The sequence below is a fragment of the Hermetia illucens genome, chromosome 5, assembly GCF_905115235.1.
Source record: "Hermetia illucens chromosome 5, iHerIll2.2.curated.20191125, whole genome shotgun sequence".
In the NCBI taxonomy this organism is placed as follows: domain Eukaryota; kingdom Metazoa; phylum Arthropoda; class Insecta; order Diptera; family Stratiomyidae; genus Hermetia; species Hermetia illucens.
The window spans coordinates 67,281,117-67,303,179 of record NC_051853.1 but is presented as its reverse complement, the minus strand read 5'-3'; the positions used below and the strand labels follow the sequence as shown (position 1 = coordinate 67,303,179).

General features: G+C 39.4%; 1 protein-coding gene across 1 annotated transcript; it reads right to left on the bottom strand.

The window, feature by feature from the left end:
- Positions 1-502: 502 nt before the first annotated feature.
- Positions 503-20,882, bottom strand: LOC119657978. The gene is made up of 11 exons (XM_038065191.1): positions 20,464-20,882; positions 10,175-10,278; positions 9,924-10,109; positions 9,742-9,856; positions 9,619-9,682; positions 7,434-7,575; positions 7,267-7,379; positions 1,106-1,236; positions 881-1,038; positions 707-818; positions 503-635 (listed from the first exon to the last, which is right to left on the bottom strand). The coding sequence occupies exons 1-11, from the start codon at positions 20,542-20,544 to the stop codon at positions 579-581; spliced, it is 1,263 nt and encodes a 420-aa protein (XP_037921119.1). The 5' UTR covers positions 20,545-20,882; the 3' UTR covers positions 503-578.
- Between the last annotated feature and the right edge of the window lie 1,181 nt (positions 20,883-22,063).

Sequence of the window (22,063 nt, the reverse complement as noted above, 5' to 3'; positions counted from 1 at the left end):
GACTTTTTTAGATATCAAATTACTATTCATAGGACATCAGGGCAAACCATCGGCTGTCTTAAAATCGCCACCTTGTTAGAAGACAGTTCTACTCCAGAGAGAGATTTGGTGGGTCAACCACCGCCCACACGGAATTCTCAGCAATTCCTCGTCCCGCTTCTCATGCTCCCCCATCAAACTTCTGGTCGGGGTTCAGTTGAGTCCCATGGGACAAAAACCTCAACTGGTCCAGATTATGTTCTGCAGCATTGACAATTGATTTTTTTTAATTATTTTTTATAGTAATTCGTAGAATTTAAAAATTGTTCATATCTTTAACAGGCCTTTTTAGTATATAGGACTAACAGTATTCCCATATTTCCAAACATGATTCGGTAACTTTACCGAAGAGGGAGGGGAGATCTCTTTTCATATCCAGATATTCACCCCTTTCTATCCATATGAATGCTGGGGTTTTAAATAAAATTGCTTGAGTTTTTTACCATAACCAAAACGCTCGAAATAAACAATTAACTATTTTATTAAAAACAAAAACAATTTTTTCTCAAAAAAGTAGAAAATGGCAATATTTGAACTATTTATTGACGTTTTTTTGGACTTCCTTGTACGAATTGTTGGAAACTCTTTCGAAGTTTCTGCAAAAGAAAGTAGGAACAATCAGTAAAGATTTAGAAAACATAGAAACAGAAGATACTGCAAGCCATACATCACCAAGATTCCGCGTTACATCAGTCTTAAATGCATTATTTAACACCGCTCGAATTTGCTCTTCGATCCAATTGAATATTCCCATCCCGGAGACGTCGAGTTCTAAATTTCTGTAAGAAATTCGTCCTTATTGAATTCGCAATAATAACATAATATTTTTAGGATTCAATACCCAAACGTGAGCACTCGCAAATGGGCATCGTTAAAAATGAGTTCGGCACGCAAAAAGTTACTTGTGGTAGTTGTCAGTCTTAGCCTCATTCGGTTATTCGTAGCCTCCGCTTTAAGAAAGCCATGCAGTATCCAAAAGCTCCAATATTCATATGTCACCTGGTTCAGTAAATCGATTTAGTCATAGATAAAAGTGCCCGTTTTTGCGTGAAGGAATCGTTCATACCAAGCATTTGCCCAATTCAATTTCTCCAAAAAGCGTTACGTATCCATTTTGCTTGTTAATAATTTTTGAAAAGTTTCGCCGTCTGCAGAGCGTTTGTAAGTGCGCTAGCTTTCCAGTTTGGGCTACAAATCCTAGAGAGTGAGTAAAAAGATATAAAAAGATACAAAGGGACTTATTGGACAAGACTAAGTAAGGATTTCACGCAGTTTTACGGTGCACTGACTATCACAAATGAAAACACTTATGAATGAAATGATTATTAATAAAATTGAACAGCTTCAAGGTAGGAGGAGACCGATAACCGATAAAGTAATCTTAACCCTAAAAATGCTCTCTATAATTTTACTACCCAATCCTATCTTCCGCCTTCAGGTTGTAACCACTGTGAAACCTGATGAACTGTAATTGAAAATCGAGTCGAACACGTTCCCAAATGGAAATAACAGTCAGTCAGTTCTTCGGGTATTGGGTTTCAGAAATGTTCAAATCTAAAAGAGTAACTATCGAAAAACCTTTGGAAGACACGCATCAGTACATGAAGGTCATTTTTTTTGTATTTGTACTGCGTCCATATTAATTGGAGAAAAGCATTAACAGAAGAGATCTTCTTGTTTTCTTAGTGTACATACATATATTTCGTTACAGTGGTAGATTTTTGTACGATGTTTCATTCTACAAACAGAACCTTAAAAAGATCCGCCGAGATCAAGGGTTGAGATTCCCATCCAGATTAATAAAGATGTAAAAATCTGTACCGTCTTAGTACAGTGTTTTGAACTGGAATATTCTCCTATACTGCATAGAGACGATACTTCAGAATAGATGGAACTTCAATTGCCAAAAATACTACATAAAGTGAGTCTCCCGGCTCATTGCTTGAATTTGCACGGGAAAAGAAAAACATTGCATGTTCGATGATCTTCAGTCACTTCGTGCATTCCCGCTGACGTTAGTGTCGTGTATGTGATGTATGGTATGCTGAAGCATGTACAAGAATACCATCTAAGCGTCGTTAGCTACCTAACCCGCGTATTTGCAATGCCATTCCACGCCGCATAGAAACTCGATTTGCTCCTCTTTTATGCAGTCTTTTTCCACCATGCTAAACGTGCGTTTCAGTGAGAAATAGGTAGGAGATGATGCAAGTTCTCAGATACCTCGAGCTATCTATACTACAAAGCAAGAATGATTGTTTTAGACAACTTTGTGCAGAGGTCGATATAAACCTTTGGGAAGTGCAACGGGTGCTGGATATTTGAAATAGGATTCAAGGCAACAAAACCCGGGACCTCGATGGTATACCTAGGGAATCCTTCAAGTCGGCTGCTGTATCAAAGCCAAACATATCTGTGGAACTGTTCATGCATAGCTGGCGGATGAAATCTTCGTTGCGTCGCGCAGTAAGTAATGTTACTTAAAGCGATTTTCCTATATGTCTATCAAATACTCTGGAAAAAATGTTGCAGCGAGTCATTATCCACAGATTGCTTCCATTGTTGAGATTGTGTTAGGTTAAGAACAATTGGGAACATTGTGGATTTCTGTTGCTTTCACTGCCCAGTCATTGGTGGCACATTGTTTGAGCACAGACTTGGGTTTCAACTGACCCACAATGTATGAGCAATCAGACTGACCGTATTTCGATCATGCACGAAACGTAGGAGCTGCTTTTTGAGGGTGTGCGTAACAAAATATGGGCATTTGCCTGTTGCGCCCGCTGCTTCTCTCAGGGCTGGAGCGCTGCGATCCCTTAAGTTCAACATTGGCTGCTCATATGATCCAGCTACCCCTCAACAACGGGGGAAATATTTTTCTGATCGGACGGCAAATACCTTGAATGATAAACCTAAAAATATTAATGTCATCGGGCCGCCAACAAAAATGCTGTTTTCTGCGGTGCAACGCAGGTCGTCGACAAGTCGTATTGAATGAGCGTCATAAGACGAATGCGAAATCATAAAAACCAAGGCTCTATTATTCGCTGCGAGTGATGGCGAGTGTAATGTTCTCGAGCTGCGACACCGATACAAGAAGGAAATTGGTTTTTACTCTAGTCAAGAAGCAGAACCGGGTTAAAGGCTCTGGGCTTGACAATTTCTCCTGTTGAGCTATTCATCGTTGCCCTTACTGTTTCTAAAGATCTGATACTTCCACTCGTGCGAAAATTCTTGGAATCCAACATCTTTCCCAGAGAGTACAAGAAGAGGAAGATCGTTAAGACTCTAAGAAAGTGACACAGTCTGGAGTGCGGCAATGAACGTGTATTTGCACAACCTCTGCCTTAGCAAAGATAATTGTTAAAATAAGTCTGGAATCCATTAAGAAACAGAGGTCCGATCGGCAGAGAGCAGGCTGGTCTCCGCTCTGAAATATCCTACACTAATCACATTAACACCCTGCGGATCATTTAGGAACAGTGTGCTCCTTTTTATTTTCCGTGCTCTTCATTAATTTCGAGATAGCTTTTGAGCGCGTGAATAGGGGGTGTTTTTGGAAGCAGAGGCATTCCGGAGAAACTAATATGATGGCGCACAAGGTTACATGCTGCATCAAGGTAATATCTCAGGTCTAAAGCAGAGTCCGCCAAGGTTACATCTTGTCACCGATATTATTTCTTCTTGTTATCGATGACGTTGTTCATGCTGTTATTCTTCAAACACTTCCACTATGTTGACGACATCTGCTTGCTCGCTGCTTTTTAAATCCATCGACACTTGTCTGCGGGGATACAATGATACAATCATAGAACATTTCGTCGGCGGGCAGACTAGTTATCCGTGGACATGTTCATCAAAAGGCAGTAAATAGGTCATACATGGAGGGAGAGGCGACAAATCGATTATTGAGTTTGCTAGATCGCTCCAGGGGCACATGACGTAGAAGAGGTGAGTAGGAATGCAAATGTCTTTGGAAACGTTGGAGAAAGCTGAAGCATTTCAGAAAAGCTTAAACGCTGTTGCGGTTGTGGTTAACATCAAAGATGTTACAGTAATTATTGGTTACTTGTGGATGTTGAATTGTATTCATTTGAAACAATCTCCGCGTTGATTGAAAAAGAATAAACTCATGCTCCTTAATGATGAAACTGAGCCCGTGATAATCATGAAGTCCCGCAACGAGTCGTCTGAAGTCAGAGAGCGCGTGACTCAAAAGGGAAGAATCGCCCATCGCTGTCTGGACGCAGAGACAACAAGGAGAGAAAAGTTATAATCACGTAATGATTCACGGAAAGTTAGAGCACAAGGCTGTTGTACGAAAGGTCGCGGTTCAAATATCACTGGTAGCAGTAGGATTTATATCGTGATTTGACGTCGGATATCGATCGACTCAGCTGTGAATGAGTACCTGAATCAAATCAGGGTAATAATTTCGGCCGAGCGCAATGCTGACCACATCCTCAAACACACTTCAAGGCCCTGATCCAATATAGATTGTTGTGCCAACGATTATTATTATTAATGATTCACGGGGAATGGAGACTTGACAGATACTTGCATAGGTTAAAAATTGCTAGTTCTTAGTTAGTAACTGTCCCGTCTGAAACGGTATGCCGTAAAAACCCGAGCATATCTTCCTTCACTGCGCTAGAATAATAATAATAATAATCGTTGGTGCAACAATCCATATTGGATCAGGGCCTTGAAGTGTGTTAGAGCACTTCATTCAAGACCGTAACGGTACACTAGGAGGCAATGTGGTCAGCATTGCGCTCGCCCGAAATTATTACCCTGCGCTAGAATCAAAAGAAAGAAAGATTTTGCAGATCGAATTCAACTTTATTGTGGGGCACATTCAATATAGGCAGCGAAAATGTAACGAACGAAGAAGGTGCAACGGATATACGAGTGCAGAGGCAGCTAGCATTCAATTCTCATGGTGAAGTGGTATATTGACAAGGAGTTTGGCGTGGTTCTACCACTGCATATAACAATGTTTTTAAAGGTTTTGATTTCCAGAAAAAAGGGCAGGCAGACGATAAAACCATTTTAAAAAGGTTTCATTTTACACTGAAGTCATGTGTTGCATCGAAGTAAAATTTCAGATATCTTCTCCAGAGGACGTGGAAAATTCAACGACCCATGAAATCTTTCCAGAATACCTGGATTATATTGATGACATCTGCTCGTTCCTACACCGGTCATAGATCAGCTACTTCTGGACTGGGAAGCTATATTTAAGCAGCATATGGAAAATGGAGGCCAATCTGGGCAGAAAGACAGACAGAAAGTAAAAAAGTAATGCGCACATTCTTGTAAAGTGCGAAGTAATGAAGCCTGCTACAACCATAATCATCGCAAAATTGTCGAAGATTTGGGAGACAATAAAATCTGTGTCCGTCCTATGGAGCCCCAGAGCAAGTAGAGTCGGCTAAAGCGTTGTGAACAACCTAGCAACCAAGGCACAACCATCCACATGAAATTTTCTTTGACCATATTTTGAAGTAGTTACAGAGTTTATGTGGCCGATTTTTTAGAACGGCTACCATACCTCACCAAATATCACATCATTACAACATCATAAAATTCCCACATACTGGGGAAGTGACGGTGACGTTACTCTTGTGACAAGTCATGTCCATGCCGAGGTGGTATCATACTACAGAGCATGACCAAATATCACCACTCTTTTTGTACAAGTGACTATGGCGGTTGTCTAGTCTCGAGTACCGGTTGTGAATCAGTAAGTATGATTCCTGTCCTCTTGGCTTGACGTGAAAAACTAATGTCAGTTTTGTGGGTAGCTTTTAATGGGTAGCTTTTAACTATGGCGATTCTTCATAATTTCGAAATAGAAAATACATACACTTCTAAGTGATAAGTAATGTTCGTTCGCATGTGAAAATATCATACTACAGTATATAGGATTTTTGGTTCCTTTCGTCCCTTGAACCTTTATTCTTCATTGATACCTGCCTGGCGCGGCCTGGCTATGAATGTGATAAGAAATCTGTGATAATATCGGCTGCTGGGTGTAATATGTGATGCTGGTGATGTAACATTACATGAACCGCTAGGGTAATGAAAAGTAATGTTTGTGATATTTTTTGGCAAAAAGCGTTGCGATATCACACTACCTATAAACGTGGTGATTGGTGCACCACTACATTACCACATATAAAGACTCTAAGTTTGATCGTATAGGTGACCGCGGCAGTTCAGTTATTATTTTCATCTGTGCCTTATCGAGGGGGGGGGGGGGGATCATGCGTTGGCTTTCTTTAGAGACTACGATGTGTATAAATAGGCTTGAGAAATACATTTACAGGTCCGTACCTTTGACCCCAGTATATCTAACAGGAAATATTCACACTCAATGGATCGAATTTGCAAATGTATTAGGAAAACTTATCCATACACATTATAGGGCCTCAATATCTAGCATTACCTGCATGTGGTTTAGTGCTTATGATGTGTACGGATAAGCTTCCCCAATACATTCGCAAGTCCAGTCCATTGAGTGTGGGTACTACCTATTAGATGTACAGTGCCTTTGACTGTGACTGCCTATTATGTAGATATGCTGTGCTTTGGACGCTGAGGCAAGTAGGGGAGGAATATTTCAGTGACGGAACGAAAAAATTTACCATACGTTCGGATATATATGTTAGCTTTAACGATGACATTGTGGGAAAATAAGTTTATAATTTACTTTTTGCTTGTTTTGCTATGTTTTTGTTCGCACTTTATAAGTTTTTAACCTACCCTCTTATATTAACAGCTATTTGCTGGGGTGGATTAAAAGAAACAAAAAGAAATTACCCTTATGTATTTAACGCTTGTCTTGAAATTCGAAGGGTAGAAAAGTATAAAATGAGATTCTGATTACATTTCTAAAAAAATAATTCCTGAAAGGATCAGAGTGGATTTGATTAAAAAAACTGGAAACATCAACCTAAACCAATCATCCCAAGATTCTACCTATACAAGTAAAAGAATACCCTTTGCTGATCAATGCAAAATTTATTATTACTTAATTTATAAAACGCATGATTTAAATATAAATTCAACCAAGTGCAGAATTGGTCTAATCACTTTTCATTGGTTTCTATGGAGATGGAAGCCATGCATGCATAAAATCTTACTTTGCATTCATGAAATTCAAAATGGGCTTGATGAGAAGCAGTTCAAAATCTTTGTATAATTGCGATGTAAAGTTCAAACCTGATTCAGATATGCTTGGCAAATTGATGGATATCCGATTACGTTTGTTTACTTCGGCGAGGACTTTGTCTACGAAGGTATTCGTTACCCGTTCGCTGCTACCTACCATGTTCCTGTGAATAAATATAATTTTATCTTACTGCTCAGATAAATTCAATTATGAGAACCTGTATTTGTTTGAGATCTCAGCATTATCATTAAAAATTTCCATCAGATTGTAATCCATTAGAACTTCGTTCAAGTTCTTGCGCAAGGATTCTTCAAGTTTCAGATATAAGTCATTTCGGATATGTTTGGCAATTGTGTTTCCTGAAAATGTAATAAGAAACGGATTAATTGAATTTGAATATATATTTAACCAAATGTACATGAATAGATGAAAAGGACCATTGTATCTTGATTAGAATTAGAAAGTCCTAAGTGTATAAATTTCACATAGAAATGTGACATAATTAATTTTGCCCTAGTTCTAGCTTATAAGATACTGCGGTGTTTGTGGATATTTGTGAAACTTTGTGTTTACGGAGGCAAATTCAACGATATAATCGTTGTCCTTTTATTGAAAATATATTTAAGGCCTAATTATTATCTTCATTGTGACTTATTATCTTCAACTCGAAACATTCTGGTTTCAACCGAATTCACAAATTCGATATCCTTCGCGGTTACTTGTCGTCCTTGTGCACGATTTCAATTCATTTACTGCTGAGTTCTCTTTTCTACCATTGAATTTGCTCATATAGACTTTCGGGGATTGGGGCTAAAATGTTGATTGGACTTGATTGTACCGCTTGTGCTTACTTCAGCGTTTGAGGTTACTTTTCTCGAGTCCGCTTAGAAAGGTATGCTCGACAGTACCTTGGCAGGAACGATCACAGTAGGTGTGTTGGCTCTTCTACCAGAATTCTGGTAATTCAACTAACTCGACCACACGGAAAATGACCTTGGCTTACTATGATTACCCTCAGAACAATTTTTGATTTACACCATTTTCGGTAGGAATCTAATTCTTGGTAATGCAGGACTTGCGACTCAATACAAAAATGTGTGCAATGATGAAGTATTTGAAAATCTCGAGCAGTCTCGAGTGCAACTGGGAAGACGAGGCCACAAGCATCAAGTTTCGATCTTTTTCTAAACCACTCTCGATGGGGTGCTGACGATAGAGTCATTTCAGTTTTGACCATCGTTGTGATAACAGTGAATAAAAAGGAAAAAAGGATGGAAAAGAGCCCTGTTTGCACAGAATAGTGACATGTGATGAAAAGTGGATATTATACTACAATTGCCGCCGATCAGCACATAGGCTAGTTGCTGATGAACCGCCGAAGCATACGCCGAAACCGAGCCTCCATCTGAAGAAGCTAATGGTGACTATTTGGTGGTCTACAGTTGGAGTTATCTACTATTCTTTTTTGGCACCTGGAGAAACGATAAATGCACCGAAACACTGTGCCCAACTCGTGGAAATGGACCAAAAATTGAGTGTTCAACGGCCGAGATTAGTCAGAAGAGATGGTATGATACTCGTTCACGACAATGCACGACCTCATGTTTCCAGAAAAACGGTTCAAAAGTTCAATGAATTGCAGTATGAGACTCTGCCTCACCCATCATATTCACCGGACCTACCCACTTTTTTAAGCATTTTGGATCATTTTTTGGCGGAAAAACAATTTAGGAATGAAGAGGCCATCAAAATTGCCTTCGACGAGTTTATCAACAGCCGAAAATTGTACTTCTACGAAACTGGCATACATGCTCTTGTATCTCACTGGGAGAAGTGTTTTGAATCGACTAGCACCTACTTTGATTAATTAAATAAATTTTTGTAAGCTTTAGAGTCGTCTCAAATTTTAGTACCAAATTGGTTATTTCATGTGCAGCAACCTAATATATTGTAGTGTCCGCGGTTGAGCGAAATGGGCGGTATTTCGCCCGTAATTTCCGAGGTCAATTTGACCAAAGAATGCATTCAATAATGTCTAATATTCCCTCTGTCCTCGCATATTTTATCTACAGCACATAGCTTTCCCAATTGAGGGGGATACTATTTCATAATTCCTGATCCAGCCGGAAATTCTATAAGGGCAATATCTATGGTAGAAAAAGAAGACGAGGCAGACCCTGCCTGAGATGGAGCAATAGTGTAGGTCAGGACGCCAGGCAGCTTTTAGGGATATGGAATTCCTTATGAAGGCAGGCCTAGACCGGATACCGATTGTTGCGCCGTTGATGATGATGATTGCATGTCTTTATTTACATAGAATCGAACCCGAATATTCAGCAATACAGTCTGATATTTGATATAAGAAATTTAGCAAAACAGATATCCATATAATAGAGACTTACCAATTTCTTGATCCTTGATGCAATTACGTTCTTTGGCATTTTTCAAATTGTTAAAGTATTCTACCTAAACAATGCAAAATTTCCTTCACTTTCTCATTGGTCAATAATGAATGAATGACTAACCTCTACAGATACATTTTCAGCATCATATTCAATATCAAAGTTCGTTGCCTGCAATGCTTCTCCTGCTGTTGTAAATCCGACTACACCATGAGCGACTGTATCTTCTATAGAGATCCTAAGTAAAGATGGATATGCGTGTAATACCTGTAATTCGAGTCAAGTTAATTCAATGTTATACTTACACAAAATCACCTGTTGATATAACAGGAAGTAATTTCATTTGACTAGTATTAAACATTTGATATGTTCCTTTCAAAGTTATGTTATACCAATCGGCAGAAATGCGCAGATGTCTCTCCTTCAAGTTAGGGATAATTTCATTCATTCTGGAGACAAGTGCATCGGCAATTTCAATGTTTTTGAGTTGGCTGAAAGTAAAAGTAGTTACAATCTTTTTTGATAGATGTGCTCTGAAATCATTGATATCACTTACATTCTGTTCTGTCCATCTCGTATGAATGTGTCTTCCAGTTTAGTGGGCGTGCATCCATTCTTGCAGTTTCTCATTGATTGACTCACCCCCACGTTGGTAAATCTCTGATATTTATAAATAGCAAAAGTTAAACAAGTTTGACAAATTCGTAATTTCAAATAATGTAAAATGATTATTTTAATTAATTAAAATGTGCTGGAAAATCAAACAAACTCAGTAAGGATAACAAAGAAATGTGGTGCTTTTTCGTTTGGCGGTGAGGAAAAGAATGGCGCCCAACGTGGGGCCCAAACTCATGAAAGTGAGATTAAGAGTCTTTCGCCTTGTTACAAATGTGTCATCAAATTTGTTGGTAGCAATTTTAACCCCATATCTGGTCTGTGTATATACTGGCTTCAAAAAATAAATGACCTAATGAAGCTACACTGCATGCGGAAAATTATTACGTACGGAACTCAATCGACAGCATAATAACCTTTCCTGCGTCTGAGTTAACATCGAACATATTTATATTGTGCAACAAGTTTCCGAGAAGTATCACTTCATTACTTGCTGTGATATAATTCCAATGACAGATGGGTCATCTTGTGGTCACTACGGAAATCGATAGCTAAGAATCATTTCATGTGAAAACGGCGATCTCTCAAGTACCCCAGGCTTTGTAATGAAAGTTTGAGCACATTTCTTCGTCAGAAGGTTAAAGTCTTAATCGCAGTTGGAAATGGAATCCTTTTGGAAAACGATCCTTTGTACAAACTTAGTATTCCAAGAATCCATTTCTAAATTGATGGAGCGATGATACGGCGACCGTATTCTGTGTGACTACAAATGACTTTACACCAGAATGTAGTGCATTTACAGGGTCCTTTTTCCTTTATCAAGCTTAGTTCCATAATCCTTACATGTGCAAACATTTTTTTTTGTCACGTTGTGGTAACATAATATTATTGCTGCAATGATTTGAGCTTGTGCTGTTAAATTTGAGGGAAAGATAATATCGCCTTGCTTGAAATGTGTTCATTGGGGATACTTGGCGTGAGATTTAAATTAGCATAGACAATGCCATGAATTGTGTTAATTGCATTTGTTGGAATTCCACACTTGTTATGCAATACAGTACCACTTAAATTAACTTTTTTGGAGAGCATGACTTATATTAGATATTACATATTACATATTGGTGTATAAAGACTAAGTGTAAGACCATATACCAATAATCTGCTTCAGATTTTCAACTTTCATATACCTCTAACCTGGAGGATTCATGCTGATGCGTTATGTTGGTGTGTTGGTATGGTGTCACAGTCCCTTCTGGCAATCTTTGAATTGCCAGATTGTGATACCACCAATGGTTCAGGATAGCTGACCGTGAAGCTATAGATGCTTGGAGCTTCTACATCTTCTGCTAATTATACGTTCCACAATAGTACCATCAAAGCTCGTCTTAATCCAGGAGATGTTTCGAGTTAGATTGTTAAATTGACCCCTATATTGTGTTAAAAAAAAAGTCATAACTACCTTGTTCGTGGTAACTGAACATGATGAGCATATGATACTTTAAAACACATCGAGGCAGGCTGTGCAGTAGCCCTGATACTGATGGTGATAGATGAGCTTCAATCTCCAAAAATTCAATTCAACTGTATTCGAGAGATCTACTGGTATTTGATACAATGGCGGTAGTTTGCTTTAATAATATTAATGGGGTCAGATATAGTGTAGAATATATGGGCAAAGTAATTTTTTGATATTCGGAGTCGTTCGGAAATTATAGTGTTAAACACGTAAGAACTTACATGCCAGATTTATGTCGATCGCCGTTAAAAAGCTCGTATTTATCGGCCGAAATGACGTTCGAATGACTTCGCTAAAAGGACAAGAATGGAAGCCAATGTTGTACATGTGTTACTTGAAGAAACCTAGGATTTATCGACTAGGTATAGCAGATTAAAGATCAGTTAAGAATTTATGGCTGAAAATCACATTCTACTTTTTAAATACGTTTTTCTCGAAACTGCATATTGAAAATTTGCTGCCACCATAGTCCAAAATCTATCAAACGAAATTCTTTGAAATTTTGTCGACTAATTCAGAACATATTTCTACGGTCCGCAAACTAGGATAATTGCGATTCATTTGGTAGTTTTTTTATTCATTGAAGAAGCCTTTAAAAACCGCCAAAATTCGCAAAAAAAAAGTTTAACACGGCGCCAAAAATTTACCTTTTAATATTTTTTAATTATCCTAGTTTGCGGACTGTAATTAAATCTGCACGTTAAAAAGCGAAAAAAACGACCTTCACACGGAATGATCCCCTTAAGTTCCAAGTGGTGAAAAGTTTGTATGTTGGGTTCATCAGTTGATAACGTGAGTCGAGCAGTGATTAGGTTTGGTTTGATTGTTTTTGGCAAACAAAATCTTAAAATCAGTTCAATATCTGTCCGTCTGTCACACGCAGTTTTCTCAGAAATCGCTATACCGATTGACATGGAATTTGCTGAAAAGGTGGGAACTGTGAACGTCCAGATATGCTCTGAGTTACATCTTTTTACGTTACGTTTACGTAGATTAAGGGGGGGGGGTCCGGAAGGCTCCAGTGGTTGGAGCACTAGGATGTCGTAGCGGAAGGTCGCAGTTGAAATCTCAGAGGTGGCAGATGGATTTGTTATCGTGACTAGATGTTGGATACCAATCGATTCAGCTGTGAATGGGTATCTGAGTCAAATCAGGGTAATAGTCTCGGGTGGGCCATGCTGACCACATTGTCTCCTACAGTGTACGGTGACGGTCTTGAATAAGTGCTCTAATGCCCTGATTCAATATGAATTGTTGCGCCAACGATTATTATTATTATTATTCCTCATGCATGCAAAAGGGGTGTGTAATTTCTTTTCACCGAATACGGTCATATTGGGTATCAAATACAAGGTATCCATTAGTACATTTTGATGCCAGTAGTTCCTCATATAGGCGGGCAGTGCGGGGGTCGCAATTAATTATTTATGTAACGGACCCATTCTCGAAAACTACCCAAAGGAAAAATCTGAAAAAAATCATGAAGCTGCCCCTATACGGTACCAAAACACTCCCCATATCGATATCTGCTAAAATTAAGTTAATAATAGTATATTACTATTTTTGGGGGAAATTGACTTGAAACCCCCCTTATCCTAGAATTGCAGCAATATAGATTATAGCATGAAGGAAGTATATCCTAGGTTCGATCAAAATCATGCTATTACTAACAAAATTACAGCAGCTTAAATTATCTTTACCGTGTAAATTTATTGCAACCCAAAATACTAAGCATCAATAACCCACTAAAATGAGTAGTCTGATATGCCAAAAAAAATTTTGCTTGTTGGCGGGAATTCAAATTTCTCCATAATTTCCCCTTCAGAGTAGACTTGACAGTAGAAGCCTAGATGCTAGATACCGGCTCCGGCCCCATAATTGTGGATACAGATTCTTGGCGAGCCAGTCTGTCAGCTTTCTCTTAGGATTGTTGCGCTCATTCGGCTGCACTCACTGCACACTAGTTGGCTTGATATGGTGTTACTTCCTAACGCTGCCTGACTGTCGGAACAGATTCGAATGGTGCGGCCCTGAAACTTTTGTCGCAGTTATTCTTCTGCTGCCAGTTGAGTGGTATGTATCTCCTGTTTCATAATCGGATTCTCCGAGAACATTCGTAGGTTTATTCCGTTTTCCATTATCGACACGTTGCTGAAAATTATTTTGAAAGGATGGTGGCCATTTATCGACCACTACCATGGAATATATCATTTCAAAAGTGGCCGAATGGCTCAGTGGTTAGAGCGCTAAAATGTCATACTGAAGGTCACGGTTCTAATCTCAGTGGTGACAGAAATATTTGTATCGTGACTGGATGTCATATACCAGTCGGTCTTGAATGAAGTGCTCTAACACATTTCATGGCCCAGTTCCAATTGATTCTCGCACTAACGATTATTATTGGTATTATGGCTTTTCAAAAACAAATCTGATAATGATCCGCACGCATCACAACCACCAAATGTTTGCCAAGAAATTCCCAAATGGACGCATGATCATATGATTCGCCGACTGTTTACGCTGCAGTTAGTAGTACAGTCTCTTCTCTGGATAGCGTGTAGTCGTCCTATCTAGCATTCCTTGTAAACGCTCAGCCTTTCTCGTATTTACCGTGAATCTGTTATATAGGCAGCAACTGAAGATTACATGCAGAGTTGAATTCCATCAGTTATATACTGTGTCCGTAAACTTGTCGATAATTAGTACGGCTAGATTGCGCGCTGATGTTTGTACAAAGACCTTTGTGTCCTCCAGGAGCCATAGCAAGGTGTTCATTACCAGGAACGATAATGGCGAAAAGAAAACCTCTTTCTGTGAGCAACTACTAAAACATTCTGGCTTAATAGACTTCCTTCCAACCAACATGTTGAACTGTTTTCATTCCAGCAAGTTAAGGATTGAACTGGTTAACAGCATATCTATTTCGGGCTGTCTTGCAGCATCACAAATTGCCGCGGATGAAGCATAATGAAAGGCATCTTCAATATTCGGACATCACCTATTCATTTTTGCATGAGTCCTTGCAGTGCTGCCTCCGTGGATTTGCCTTCCTAGCAGGCATGCTGCCTACAGTGAACCATTCTACTAGTTTTTCCAGGCTTTTTAATTGAAAAGAAATAAGGCAGATGGTTAGGCATGCACAGTGAACGTATATTCCAAATATGTTAACCTAGGGCGTCCATTTCCCTTGGAAGGGAATGATATCAACTTGACCCGCAGACTTGTAATGTAATGAACAAGCTAAATGCCCACTTTTCACATTCCAGAGGTACTATCTTGCAGGGAAAAGTCCAGTGTCTCATTTGAGGGCTGCATTGACCTATGGGCCTTTAGCTGTAGTTATGGATGGTCCCTCGGAAGTATAGTTACAGCAAATACCTTCCCGTTTGTTCACATTTTTCCGTGTTACTCGTATTCTGTAAAGGTAGATAACACAGCTGCTGGCTACGTTCTTCGACAAGGTTCTCCTTCAACTTTGGGGCTGCCTAAAGTAAATTAGTCTCTTTGTGAAAGCGTCTCTATGACGATTATTTATCCGACCTTATCCTCTTTCGACAGCTTTCTGAGCATCTTTGTACCAATCAATCTTTAGAAATCGGTTGAGGGCAGCCTTTATCATTTCGCTCGGTTTTATCAAATCCGAGTTCCACCATGGAGTCTTTGAAAGCTTCCTTCATTCTAGTTGTGATCAGCTGGGTTGCATTCTCAATTCCAGTAATGGATTTGACGCACGTCCCAGGGATTGTAGCTCGGACGCTCAATTCTATTTGGGACATGAATCCAGGCCCATCATGTAATTAATGCGCCTATGATCCGGGAGCGTAATGTCATGTGATACTCTCTACTCTACAGGAACCAATCCTAGGGGGTGTTAATGGATTGTCGATGACCTCCCGCTTAACCACAAGTTACCTAAGTTATTACCCAAATTGAGAAGTTGCACTTTTGTTTCTATCAGATAGTCTATTAGTCCCGATCCTCTCGCATTGATGTTAGAACTTCTCCAGCTAATATAATAAAAAGTACAAACCGCATATCTCGGGGAGGAATAAAATAAGCGCATTGAACATGTTTGTTATCTCTTCAGTGGCTTATGCATTCCGAATATTACCGTGGACGATGGCGGATCTGAAAAACGTCCAGTGGCACATACGGATCACTATGTCCAAACATCGAATGATCATCATCAACGGCGCAACAACCGGTACCCGGTCTAGGCCTGCCTCAGTAAGGAACAATATAGCAATCAGTGCAAAATGTGTGGTTCGATGTTTCGTTTGTGGCTGGACTGTTATGGCACCTGTGCAATACACGATGCCTGATTTGACTTAGAAACTCATTCACATGAGTCGACCAGTATCAGACATACAGTCAGTATACAAACCTCTTTGCCACCAGTGAGATTTGAACCAAAACCATCCGGACACCATATTTGTTGAGCGTTAATACCACACCACATGTTGGCAGATCGAATAGCAGTGATAATTTCCAGATTTCCAGATAAGCGAAGCACCAAAGAATCTCATTATCTTCATAATTCCCTGTTGACTTTTTAGGCTTAGTTTGGGCATTGTGGTGCCGCCATCACTTAGACTGTTAGCTGAGATAGTCTGGAAGTCTTTTGAAACCACTACGTAAGAGTGGGGCTTAGCAATTCCATTGGCATTCAATAGGTAGCCATGACGGAAGTTTAGGCACCAGGCTTGCCCACCAACAACCCATGTTTCTTGTATGAGGTGTCACTTCCGCATAGTATTGATCGCCTTTCTAAACACCAGACGTGTACTGCTGCTGTGATGTGGACGGTATCGATGTCACATATTTTCCTGGTTGTTTGTCACACGGAATTTATTTGAAAATAGTTACTCTATTTGATACGAAATTTCGTGGAGATGGCGAAACTGTACACCCTTCATGCAGGCGATGAATGCCATCATGTTATGGTGAGTTTAAGATCGACTCTCATATATGCTATGCACTAAATATAGTCATGTGGGATAACAATTGAATGGTCTTAATTAGTACTAAGAATATGAGACTATCGTTCTTCAACATCGGCCACTAATTGCACTCTTGCAAGAGAGATTTGAGTAGACTTGTCAAAACCGACACTAATGAACACAAGATATCGAACACTTCTGGTGCGTTAATGACAAGAATACTGCTTACTGATCGACGAGCCGCAACGGATATAAAGCTAGAATATTTCAAGTAGATTTCAACGGAACAATTTCTTCATTCTCTACTTCCACACACAGCACTGCCGGCGGTTGAAGCAATATCATCTATTAGCGCCATCAAAGTCGAGGAAGCAATAAAAGGAATAAAATCGGAAAAAGCAACCGGACCTGATGATATCGCATCTGGGCTCTGGAAAGCGAAACGCTCGGACCCAACACTGTGGCCCAGTGATTTCTACTGTCAGGTTATTCACCACCACCGTTCTAATATCGAAACGGGAAGCTAATCCAGCAGAGTGTTCAAATTATCGTCCCATTCGGCTATTTTCCCATGTCATGAAGATTTTTAAACACATTTTTGACAACCGTATTCGCGACATCGTTCAAATAACTATGAATTAAGCTGGGTTTGTCAGGAGTTTTGGAACTATGCACGTAATCCTCGCTGCGCGATTGCTCATGAAGAAAGACCGAGAGAAGTATCGCTCCCTTTACATTGCATTTCTGGAGGTAGAGAAGGCTTTTGATTATGTGCCACACGAATTTATCTGATATGTTCTACGACGACACCTAGTACCAGAAAAACTCGTGCGCTGGGATAAATTGCGAAGTGTGGCGGGTGTTTCAAAACCGCTTTTTGCCTTTGTCGGCATTCATCCAGGCCCTCTCATCACTCCTCTTTGTTCTTGCTATAGTTAATATTGAGAATTTCGCAAAAAGGAGCTTAATTTGTGATCACTACTGTGGTAGAGGGTCTGAGCTTCAAAATGGTATATAGGTTGGGGTGTCTGGGTGCTGGAAGAATTTCTGAAATTTCGACGAGTCTTGGGATAAACTTTAAACATTTTTCTGCTAATATTGAGATCTATCAGAACGGACATTCGACATCCAAAGCCCCATATGCTGCTTTATGCAAATGATATTTTCCTGCCATCTCATAGCAAAGCTGATCTCAAGCAACTTGCTCAAAAATGGAATGATTAAACAACACGGACTAAGATTGAATCTAAATAAAACTGAATTTTTGAAGGCCGATCCTAACTAAACAGGTGCTATCACTGTCAGTTTGTCAGTGTGGTGACCTGCCCAGAACTGAGTAATTTAAATATCCCGGATCAATGCTATCAGCCAATATTGAACTTCATTATGAAAATGCTTCAGGCATTAGTGAAACCTACGCGAAGTGGCTTTCCAGAACAGGCGTTCTTTGTGATCGATGCATCAATAAATATTTTAAGCAGAAAATTTATTGCAGTGTCTTCCGTCCTGTTTCCTTCAATGGTTCTGATTGTTGGCCGACTATAAAAGACAATTAACGGCCACTCATGGTAATGGAGACGAAGATGTTACATTGAACCACTGGCGCAGCACGTCATAATTATATCCGCAAAGAGGATATTCGCCATTGATTTGTGGTTACGAGAGAGGCGGCTTCGATGGTATGATCACGTAATTCGCGCTAACAACTCACTTGCCAAGATTGGTCTGACCATCGAAGTCGATGAGCCGAACCAAGGAACAGTGCTTGACACCCTAAACGGTGACTTGAAAGTTTCGGGGCTGCATCCATATCAGCTCTTTGACACAGTGGCACAACCGATCAAGATAAGCCGACCCCGCTTCTGCACGGGACAAAGACAGAAGAGGAAGAAGAAGGGAGTGAGGGGTAAAGAAGGACAGTTAAAACTCAAGCGCCCATTTTCAGAAACTATGCAAGGGAAAACTTAAGCTTACGAAACTGCCTCTAACAGTATCAAGCATCACAATTCCCCCCTGCCGATAGTCAATAATAATATATGTACTAAATTTTAAGGAATTGATTGAAACTTCGCTTTAGTCAATGCTAGAATAACAAAATAGCTCATGGTAGTAACGTAAATCATATGCTGGAGAACGGTATTGATGGAACTTTTACCATTTTTAAGGTTTTGTGTAAAACAAAATCGTATAAAGCGAAGTCATGCGGAGTATCAAATGAAGGTCTCGATTAGTACTTTCCGAAGTCGGTCTTAGTTTTGTCATGCGTTGGAAAGGTGGGCAATGCGGGGGGTTGAAAATGTTCATTTCATTAACAGACCCATACTCAGAAACTACCCAACTGAAAAATCTGAAAAAAAAACCAGGAGGCTGCCACTATATGGTGCCTGGGCTCCGAAATACCCTCCATACCGATGCCGTTTCAAATAAAGGTAGTAATAGTATTATATATAATATAATTATATTTTTCGGTAAATTATTGCAAAACCACATTAACGAAATTGTAATAATGTAGTTTATAACATAACCAAGTTTTGAGGAAATCGCACTATTATTAATAAAGTAATAATAGGTCAAAGTTGACACTTCTTTGCAAATTCAAGACAATGAATGTCAATATCACCATAAAGTGAATATTTTCACATAATGAATGAATATATTACTTGCTACGTAGTAATGGGACAAATGCACACTCAAAGGATTTTATATAAGAAATACACAAAACCTCTCATACCTGAAACGTCCAGCGGTTTCCCGCTGAACAAGATTATAGTGGGTCAAAATTTTCAGTTTTTTGTAAATTTACTGTAATTCGAGATACAGAATGTTAATATCACACTAAAGTAAATAGTGTGACATACCGAATCCATGTAGTTCGTAATAGATATAGATGTAGCTGTCGTACATCAATATATTCCGATAAGAAATACGCAAAACCTTTCATGCCGGCGAGCTTCTGGTTGTTGGTTGTGATATTGCACTTGCGGATTAACGCGTACACGTATTTCAGTATTTTTATGTTGCACATGATCCGGTATCTAGTAATGACAATGAGGTCTTCACTCTTTACTCATAATGTTCGACAAGCAACCTAGAAATTTCAGTTTCATTTTTGTACTGAACTGCTTACAATTGGGAATAATACATTTACGTACATGATCATTGCTCGCATTCGCAAAACGATATTCGTAAAACGGATTAACCTTGATGAAACTCAGATTCCAAACTCCGTTTCGAAATGCATTTTTGCTACTGTGGTACATATCTGAGCAGAAAGTTGTAACCTTCAAATTGAAACTCGAAACGAAACTGAAACTGAGATTTGAATTGTGAACAGCATGATATCTACATATTGCGTACATATATCGACGCGCCTAATATTTACCAAGCTGTAAGAAACTAATCAAGCCTCTGGCTCTTCTAGCTTTTGATAACACGTCTAATACTACTTTTGTGAGCTTGTAGTATCTTCATTCTCATAATTAACTCGATATGGTCCCATAGCTGAAAACGCTTATCAACTTTGACTAAATCGTGCACAAGTCTATCATTCTTAAGCGAATCAGAGGCTGCTGGAGACGGCTAACACTACCATTAGTGGGAACGGGTTTTCTTAGCGCTGAGGAGATTTTACTTTCACTTTCTCCTACTGCCGCTACATAGTACATAGTAATGTTCCGGAGAACGCTTCACATCATATCTTCCATTGTGCAGCCATGTGATCCGCACTGAGTGCAAACAATGTGGTTCGCCAAACTTTGTCTGGAAACAACTCACCCGTTTAAGATTACTTCCGAACTCAGGTGTCGCAAGTTGGATCGCCTCGTCCAACGAGGGGTCAAACTCTTCATAGATCATTCCGCGCGACTTTCACACCTGGAATCAACTCATACGGGTCAGAACTTCAGCACTTTGAGTATTCCATAATAATTTCACTCGCGACAATAGGTCAATGGGCTTCATCCGACACTCTCCCAGGTAACTTGCAGACCTCATACACGACCCCGAAATGAACACGTTGGCAATCGTGGAAGGAAACTGAATCGTAAGCAAAAGTGTACGACACCTGCGCGCCACGAAAAGTTAAATTTTGTGGCTCAAAGCTCGATTACTACGATAGCACCTGAATGGGGAGGCGATGTAGACTAGCGAAACAACAGTGAGCGAGTTGTGTTGCTTCAATGATAAGACTATTTACTCAAGTAGGAAAGCTTTCAGTGATAAGAAATGCAAATTTATTATCAGCTGCACCGAGCGAGTTCGGTAGATAAGCACGCGGTTTGGACTCAGATACGTTTACGGTTTTAATCGAACGGAGTGAGTAGGAGCTTGCATTAGAGGTTGCTACATATTTTAGAGGATGCATTTTAATCGCTATTTAGTGAAAAAATGCTGGAAATCGGGCAAGGTCGTTAGGTTGCTAGGCGGTTATTTGGAATGTTTTTGTCCATTGTCTATCCATTGCGTTGCATGCTAGTAATGCAGCGTTCGGGTATTATGATCAATTGCAAGGGAAAGTCGATATGTAACTAGAGTTTCAGTTTTAAGAAACTTGCCCAATGCACAGTGACTTTCACGTCTGATATTCATTTTCAAGTGCGGACGTGATTATTTGAGATACTTCTATGGATTTTTATATCCGTGATCATTTTTTTTTTCCTTAAAATTATTTTACGTATAATCTACATATTTATATTTGATATCTAAGGCCTCAAGTCTTAGATAAAGAGCATACATATTTATATCATCCAAGTTTTTTATTATTATATTTCATTTTTGATCTCTCAACCTATACCGGGAAACCTTCACCTTAACCTTAACGGACAGTTGATCTGGCGCAGTAATTATACTCGGCCGTCGTCACCGTTGGTACCCTCGTTGCTATAACTGCCAACGTCACTAAGGGTGAGGAATTTTCAAATGACTCAACATGCGTTCGTGCTGAAAATACTTTTAGAGGTAAACTTTGTAGGAATCACTCTAGTCGCTGATAACCCAATGGAAACAGGTTTGCCGCTTCAACATTGCGTTATGGATAATTTCAATTGCCAAATTTCTATACTTGCCGATTCTCTGGCTGAATATTGATTGTAGATTATATGATGCCGGGATTGCGATGTATAATAAATAAGAAATACGTCACTTCTAATTTTATCAATCACTGCGATAATGGTTCGATTGTTTGTTAGCTCGTTATCCGTTAAGATACTGCTGTCCTAGTAGATTAGAGGTGATATTTCTTTTTACTATTTTTGTTGCATATTTATAATACGGTATTTGGTGCTCTGCATTGGCCTGGGTATTCTGGACTAGGTTTAGATGTATTTATTCCACTGGCTTACATTGACCATCGCAACCGAAAGTTTTATGTTTAAGT

Bases quoted from the DNA above. Each gene is read 5' to 3' on its own strand.
- LOC119657978 (XM_038065191.1), bottom strand. From the start codon at position 20,544: ATGATCTATGAAGAGTTTGACCCCTCGTTGGACGAGGCGATCCAACTT. The intron at 9,857-9,923 runs GTAAGTATAACA...ATCTTTACTTAG, and splicing joins ATATCAACAGGTGATTTTGT to GATCTCTATAGAAGATACAG. The intron at 9,683-9,741 runs GTTAGTCATTCA...TGCATTGTTTAG, and splicing joins CTGAAAATGTATCTGTAGAG to GTAGAATACTTTAACAATTT.